Raw genomic sequence first — 8,438 nt, 5'->3', positions numbered from 1 at the left:
ATCGCTGCTGTTCCATAGGCACCACCTGCTGTCAGAAAATAAATTAGCGTTTTCATTCAGTCCGTCTGTTGTTTTTGTTTTGTGCAGGTGTCTTATGTAGCATAATTTCACAAGTCTAAAGTCAGATCATTCTGTTTTTGCTTGAAATTATACAATCTAATTCAAATAAAAACAACTGTTCATGCTACATGTGTGTGTAGCACTTCTGTCTGTTCAAAATAAATGAAAAAATGAATTTCCTGCTGTACCGAACTCGTATCGAACCGTGACCCTGAAACCGAGGTATGTACCGAACCATGACTTCTGTGAACCATTACACCCCTAATGCCTTCACATTTTTCCAAACCCAAGACTTCTGTTTGTCTGTGGAACACAAATGAAGATGGTAATATTCTCTCATCATTTTTGTCAAACGTACAGTGCTTGAATCTCGATTAACCTCAATGGATTTCCATATTGTCCCATTAAATAAAATCTTTAAAAACATATTAATGTTATACTGCAATAAAGAAAAAAAGTTTAATTGCATATTAATGTTATAGTACAATGGCAAAAAGAACCACACAAAAACTGTTAAAAGTAGACAGGTGTTTCACTGAAAGAAAAAAAAAGCATCCAGAGAAATATGATTTAATCTGGTGAAATCAGAAGTCGTTAATGTATCAGACTGTTCAGTCTCAGTGCAGCTAGTCCATGAATCCACCAGAAATTTCTACACCTGGAACTCAAACATGTCTGCATGCTTCTTGGCCAGTTTGGCCACCTCATCACGGATGGCTTTGACTAGGGCTGAAGTGGAAAGGCTGCTGAGGGGGGTGTCTGGGCTGACTGGATCTCTGGGCTCTGCTAGACTCTGCTGGGACACTGCAGTGGAGGAAGAGGGAGGATTATCTGGACCACCCTGAATGGCCTGCCGGTGGTGCCACAGGAGAGGGCTGCCCTGAGGATAATGAGGGTGAGGAAAGGCCTCTGCGTAGCCTGGTAGGGGCATCTGAAAGAGAAAACAGGTAGCATTCAACATGGCCTGTGCTAAAACCATTCAGCTAGGGTGTATTGTTATTTTTAGTGAGTCTTGATCTGTGCTGCAGTTGACCAAATTCTATAGTTAAAAAAGGAACCAATAGACAAATGCACAAGGACGACAATCACGATAAGGAAACGAAAAGCTGAAGGATCTACTTCAAAGTAATATTAGTGACACTCCATTCAAACAAGTTTGAATTGTGTGATTTGATCATTTTCATTAAACTACGAATTATGAAATCATAAACACTTTGAACAAGGGTCACCTTGTCACCAGGGTTGGGCATAATTCAGAATTTTAGATTTTACAAATTTTTGAGTATAATTTGGAATTAAATTTTCCACCCGACAAGATGACACATTTACTAAATTGCTTTCAAACATATACAACAGTCACACAACACTCATTAGACCAACACATTAGTCCAACTTATTGCAACAAAACATAATTAATTAAATTATTAATGTTGACTAATTAAGCCTATTTATTTCCAGATATGTAGAATGTATTTTCATAATAAATCAGTAGATTTACTTTTGCATTTAGTTCAAAGAAATATCAAATTATTTGACTCTGCCATCAAAACCAGTTTTAATTTGGCATGTGGCAATGCAAAATGCCCATCAAATTGTCTTCAGATTCATTTATAAAAATAAAGACATTAAATAAAAAAAAAAGAAATTCATTAGATATAATTACATTCTGATTGAAAATCTTAGAGAAAAAAAGAGGAAAGTTCTTAACATAATTTCTAAGAAATTTGTAAGAAAATTCTTAGAAAAATTCTTAGAAATATAAATGAAATGCAATTGACACTTTTTTAAATACTTATATATATTTGTCTCATAAAGACGAAGTCTAAAATAAATAAATAAATAAAACTTCACGCTTAATTTTTATCTGGTTGTCACCCCCATGTTTAAGTAGCATGTGTTTTTTTTCCCTTGTGGTTATAAAAGTTATAAAAGGTTATATAGATTACTAAAGTAAAAAAAATATGTTATTCTTAATAATGTTTTGTAAATTGTAGCATAAAAGCAATATCAGAATGAACATGGCTATATCAATAGAATATATTAATTTTTATTGAATTTCAATTTTTTAATCTACTTAAATTTTTTTATCTTGTTTCCTTTCCTTAATTCAAAACCTGGAATTGTAAAGGTATTTGCAATTTGATTCTGAATTGCACTCAACCCTGCTTGTTACAGAGGGAAAAAAAGAAAGAAAAAGAAAAGTGTTCACTTGAAGAAATGTGCTCATCTACCCTGGGAATTTGTTGTTTCCACTCAACGTCAGCGATAAATGCAGTTCAGCAAATGGTTTCTAAATGACACTGGTTCTGCAAAAAGATACCGTGTGAATGCAGGCACACACAAGCAGGGATAAGAAGGACAATCCAAAAAGATGAGTCTTGCGCCCAAGGGCAGGTCACATGATCTGACAGAATGCCTCCTAAATTCAGAACAATGTATAGAGGCACATGTGACAGACCAGTTCTGCTTCCCTTGGTTGCAGTCCATGAGGTTTACGCACGCCACATTAAATTGTATTAATGGTGCATGCACTGTAACATTGGGGTCTTGGAATGCAACCCAGTTTGTGAAGCAGAATTGCACACATGATAAAGGACTGTGTGATAACTGCATTCTTACAGATTCAGTCCACTGAGGAGGCACATCCTCGGGTTCAGGGGGGTAAGACATCCAGGATGGGCTGTGGTAGGAGGAGGGTGGTGTAGAGATGAAATATCCCGTGTATCCTGGACGACTGGCTGGGATGGCCTGTGGTGCAGGCACACACAAGCAGGGATAAGAAGGACAATCCAAAAAGATGAGTCTTGCGCCCAAGGGCAGGTCACATGATCTGACAGAATGCCTCCTAAATTCAGAACAATGTATAGAGGCACATGTGACAGACCAGTTCTGCTTCCCTTGGTTGCAGTCCATGAGGTTTACGCACGCCACATTAAATTGTATTAATGGTGCATGCACTGTAACATTGGGGTCTTGGAATGCAACCCAGTTTGTGAAGCAGAATTGCACACATGATAAAGGACTGTGTGATAACTGCATTCTTACAGATTCAGTCCACTGAGGAGGCACATCCTCGGGTTCAGGGGGGTAAGACATCCAGGATGGGCTGTGGTAGGAGGAGGGTGGTGTAGAGATGAAATATCCCGTGTATCCTGGACGACTGGCTGGGATGGCGTACACTGCTGTCATGGGATTTCCTGTGGGACAATAAAGAATAATAGTATTATATTTCTAAATGATATAGTTAAGCGATATCACATGAGCAAGCATGGCATTGCTGTGAACTGACCACTGCCCAGAATGAAGGTTGTCAAAAGCTTTGGGAGTCTGCTGTCCATGACAGGCCTAAACCAGCCAATGTACACATATAAAAACACTTATAAAAATATTGTCTAGTTGTCATTATCAAAAAAAATCACAGAAAATATAGAGAAATTATGTTTTGTTCAATATCGCACACCCCTAGAGTTTAGGGTACATTTGGAACATATTCAGGTATTTGAATATTCATGCTATTATCAGAAATAATACTGAGATTAAGTCATTTTTACATATTCTGAAAAAAAATGTGAGCAGTGCTTGCCTGTGCCAAACTCACGGCCACGATGCTAGTGTGTAACTGGTTGTTGCCAGAGTGTTGCTAAGGTGTTCTAAGTAGTTGCTATGTCATCAAAATAGGCCATTCAAAAATCTCTGAAGTCCTTCTTTGAGTGATAGTATCAAAGATATTTTTACCTGTTTTATCGTCAGATCGTTTAAAAAAGTAGCAGCCAAACTCTCCTCAACAAGTTTCACAATTTGAAGTATCCTTCATGTGCCATCAATGGTCCAGGATGAGTTATGCATCAAAGGAAACCGACACTTCCCTAACTTTAAATAACAATAATGCATAACTAATGCACTATAATTCGTAGGAAACATACACACACATACACACACAAACAAACTAGTGCACAAATACACATATAAGTCGTGGCCTAATGGTTAGAGAGTCGGACTCATAACCCAAAGGTCGTGGGTTCGAGTCTCGTACCGGCAGGGATTGTAGGTGGGGGGAGTGAATGTACAGCGCTCTCTCCCACCTTCAATACCACGACTGAGGTGCCCTTGAGCAAGGCACCGAATCCCTAACTGCTCCCCGGCCGCCACAGCATAAACTGCTCCGGGTGTGTGTTCACGGTTTGTGTGTGTTCACTGCTGTGTGTGTGCACTTTGGATGGGTAAATGCAGAGCACTTATTCCGAGTATGGGTCACCATACTTGGCCACATGTCACATGTCACATATAAACCCATACAATCACACACACACTAACCTGAGTGGTTGGGAATGGGCTCAGTAGTGACAGGTGGGAGGGGCGCTCTGCTGTTTGGCCTGTGTGGGGTGCTGTCATGCTGACTCAGCACTGACGACTCAGAACAATGACCTTTCCGACCAAGATCAGAAGATGACCTGAAAAACATGGCAACAATTTCATACATGCATTGACATGGTTTCACCACCAGGTGACATTATCGATTTACTAGCAAAATCAATCTGCTGCCTTTACATAAAGAATTAGCATGACATGGCAGACTTCACCATAGTTATTTAAAATTTAAAAATACACTTCTGAATTTAGCACCTGAATATGATGAATGTTGTTCCAAACCCATATGACTTTCTGTAGAAATGCTGAACACAATGTCCTGTCTGTTCTTTCCCTTACAATGGAACTGAATGGCTACTGATGCTGTCAAGCTCCAAAAAATTAATACAAAATAAGTACAATTAACCCTATAAAGCCTATTGCATCATGTCTACAGATTTCAGTGAGATATAGATACAGAGAGAACAGTTACAACAAATGACATCAAACTTAACATGAATACAAAACTTAAAAATTAAGCTGACATTTTTTTTTCTTTTTTTAAATAATGACTTAATGATGACAAGCTATCAGAAGACTTAGAATATAGAACACAAGTTATATATACTACTTTAATGGTACTGTTTCTGTATTTTTTTTTTTACTTGACTGCTTTCTCCACATTTACTTGTCTTGTTTGGATTGTGAACATCCTTTTGTGTGGCACAGAAGACAGAGAGTCAATTGGGTTTGAAACGATAGTAAATTATGGGAAAATATTCCTTTAATAAGTGCTGAATAAACTCATGCACTGGTCACTGCCATAAAAAAAGGCAAAGTATGTGGAAATGTAATGACCGTCGCAGTGATGACTCAGGAGGAGGGCCTGTTCTTGGTGGGACAGGGGGTGGAGGAGACCCAAGAGCCATTTCAGGAAGCTGAGTGAACCTGAATGCCTTTTTGAAAAATGTACATGTTAGCATATAAAAGTTTTAAGCAAGGCAGATAGTTTCTGATATATCTGTATATAGATCAGATCTATAACTGTACTTGTTTGGCAAGGCTGCACTGGTAAGGGTCTGGTCTATAGGCTGACACCCACTGTAGGCCTCCCTGCTCTTGACTCGTGGTGCCTGGTGCACTGGTCACCACCTCTGAGTACGGAATGACTGGACCCAAGCCATAGGGTCCCAGTGGTGGATGCTGATGGTGAGAGTGATGGTGTCTGCTGGAAGTAGAGTGGCCAGCTGAAGCTAGACTAAATGCTTCTTCTAGCAGCAGATGCATCTGCTGACGAACCTCATCTATGGAAGGCTGGGAACTCAGCGTTGATGTCTCAGATTGACCTTTGATTTGTCGACCACAGCCAAAATAATGGCGGCCCGCCAGTCGGTCAATGTCAGTCTCTTCAATAATCTCTGGCTCAGTCTGCAACAGACAAAGAACAAAGAAACAGATGCACAAATATTACAAAATCTAAGTCTGAAGTGTGATAGTGTGGTATCAAATACCAACAGATAAAAAATTCTAAACCTGACTGCCTCTGTTAGAAATCTTATAATAGGCCATGGTTGGATCTTTCATCAGGACAATGATCCAAAACTAATATCAAAATCAATACAAAAATGTGTCACTGAGCACAAAATGAAGCTTCTGCCATGGTTGTCCAAGTTCACTGACCTGAACCCTATAGAAAATGAGTGGGGTGAACTGAAGAGAAGAAGCACCAACATGGAGCTAGGAATCTGAAGGATCTGGAGAGATTCTGTCTCTGAGGAATGGTCTCTGATATCTTGTCAGGTGTTCTGTTCTCCAAACTCATCAGGCATTATAGGACAAAACTCTTTTGTCCTATAATTTTGTCCTACAAAGCTGTTATCTTGGGAAAAGGACGTTGCAATAATTGGGTGCAAATACTTGTGGCCAACGTGAACTAGAGAAAAACATTTATTTTATAATGAGATTTTCCCCCCACTTTCCATTGTTTTACTTCAATGATAGGTTTGAATTTTGTGACTTTTTTTTAATGAAAGATCAAAAGGATGATCGATGCAGATATTATCTTCACAGCCACCATTGCTCATATTTACCAAGGGTGCCAATATTAGTGGAAGGCACTGTAAATGACAACATTTTAAACTGGCAATGGTTTTTCAACAATCTGCAAGTAAAAATGTCAAGATTTAAAATAAAATAAAATAAAAAAATAAAATGTATAATGATGTGACAATTTATTTTGGTAATAAGCTACACCTGCATACAGCTTGTTCCCACAACAGCCCTACCATTCTGAGATGCTTTATGAATCAGGTACTTTCCCTTCCATCCTAAATTACCATTTTCATTTTAAATCTTTTCACAACATGATCCCTGAGCTTTCATTTGAACAAGTGAATTATGTGCTGGTAAAATGAAGCGATAGAACGAGTTCTCATTATCTTTAGGATAATATATAAAGCTAATCATCAAAATCTCTTCTTCTTTGTGAGTCTCTCGTGTCTCTTTCTATCTTAGACACACAAATACTCATAAAACACAATAATAGCAGAAATAAATGGTGTACAATCTATTCTCATTCAATACAGGTTGGTTTAACAGTGTGGGAGTTTTGTTTTCTAAACTCAGCAGCTCTTCTCTATTATTCGCTTTTCTTAGGGCAAGTTCCAAAACTTTCATGTTGGTAGTAATAAAACTCCTAATAAAAATAATCCTAGAGAATTAGCTAATTATGGGACGATCTCAAATCTCCTGTTCATATAAAAATATTTTATTAAATATATATTAAAAAATCACTATTATCTTCACAACTAATTGCAAAGAAATGATATTTGTAAAGAATTTCAATTAGGATTTAGGCCCCATTGTAGTATAGAGACTGCACTTGTCAAGTTACAAATAAGTTACAATTGACCTGCTAATATCATCTGAAATAGCCACATCTCCCTTCTAGTATTGTTAGACACTAGCTGTGATGCTGTGGCATACCACCTGCTGCATCATGTTGCCATTTGTGGGCAGGCTTTAGAACGGTTTAGATCCTACCATAATCACTATCAGTTTATTTGTGTTAATGAAGACATGTCAGATCACACACAAGTTCCACAGGGATCAGCATTAGGCCCTCTGCTTTTTCATTGTATATTCTTCCCCTGGGTAACATTGTCAGAAAACATGTCATTATTCATTGCTATCCCAATGACACTCAGCTTTATACTGTATTCCTTCAAGTTAGGTTAGTGCATTAGTGAAGTTTAACAGGCATTTATCATACATAAATGGAATATTGATTCCCCAAAGAAAAGGGTTGTCAATAACAAAAGTCACAGTGAGTATTTTGTGTGGCCACTACAGTGCATCTCATCATCATGGTGTAGGATATCAGACCGAATCAGACAATCTAAGATTTGGTCAAAACATGGCTGAGGCACGAGGAGTCCAAATTCCACAGAGGTCCAAGACAACAGGATGTCATAAATCAGACCCTAGCCAGTCTGAAGCAAGGCTAACAAACTCTTTCACAGAACAGCTTTCAACATTAAAACAAAAGAACACTTATTGACAATTCCAAGGAGATTGTCAATTTTGGGGGCAAGTTATCAAGAATAATGGTCAAAAGAGATGCACAGCGTGACCGTCACTTGGAAACATGTGATAGTGATCACAAGCTCCTCGGATTGACTTTTCCCCCCACCTCACGACAGAGAACAGACTAAAATTCCTTACAGACATTTTAACCTCTCTGGTCTTCACAGAACGTATCCTTACGTCCACAGAATGCCAAAGAAACTTCATTTCCATGTGAATATGCATCTAAATGACACTAAAAGGACCTGAGCAACTAATCATTTCTATATAACTCCATATCATGTATGTAACCCACATGTGACTTATCAGGTCTTAATCATTTATTGTGAATGTATTTTGAATAACTATTGAATAGTTTAAGAATTGCTATTCATGTTTAGTATGTGTGTGTTTGAATCTTCATGCTTGAAACGTTTCTTCCAATCAATTATTTGTCAAATGTATCA

At 38.1% G+C, this 8,438-nt stretch overlaps 1 protein-coding gene across 1 annotated transcript in view; it reads right to left on the bottom strand.

Annotated features, from left to right (window-relative positions):
• Positions 1–608: 608 nt before the first annotated feature.
• LOC107571498 (UPF0606 protein KIAA1549L-like) overlaps positions 609–8,438 on the bottom strand; it is a 19,045-nt gene continuing 11,215 nt past the window's right edge. Inside the window, exons 3-7 of the mRNA XM_016257813.1 lie at positions 5,458–5,835; positions 5,266–5,363; positions 4,375–4,511; positions 3,106–3,257; positions 609–991 (exon numbers count right to left, since the gene is read on the bottom strand). Coding sequence (XP_016113299.1) covers positions 713–991; positions 3,106–3,257; positions 4,375–4,511; positions 5,266–5,363; positions 5,458–5,835 — 1,044 coding nt within the window. The 3' untranslated portion in view covers positions 609–712. The remainder of the gene's footprint in view (positions 992–3,105; positions 3,258–4,374; positions 4,512–5,265; positions 5,364–5,457; positions 5,836–8,438) is intronic.

This window comes from Sinocyclocheilus grahami, unplaced genomic scaffold (assembly GCF_001515645.1).
Source record: "Sinocyclocheilus grahami isolate Dianchi unplaced genomic scaffold, SAMN03320097.WGS_v1.1 scaffold1602.1, whole genome shotgun sequence".
NCBI classification, from domain to species: domain Eukaryota; kingdom Metazoa; phylum Chordata; class Actinopteri; order Cypriniformes; family Cyprinidae; genus Sinocyclocheilus; species Sinocyclocheilus grahami.
The sequence above is the reverse complement of the archived record's forward strand: the minus strand, read 5'-3'. Positions and strand labels throughout refer to the sequence as shown.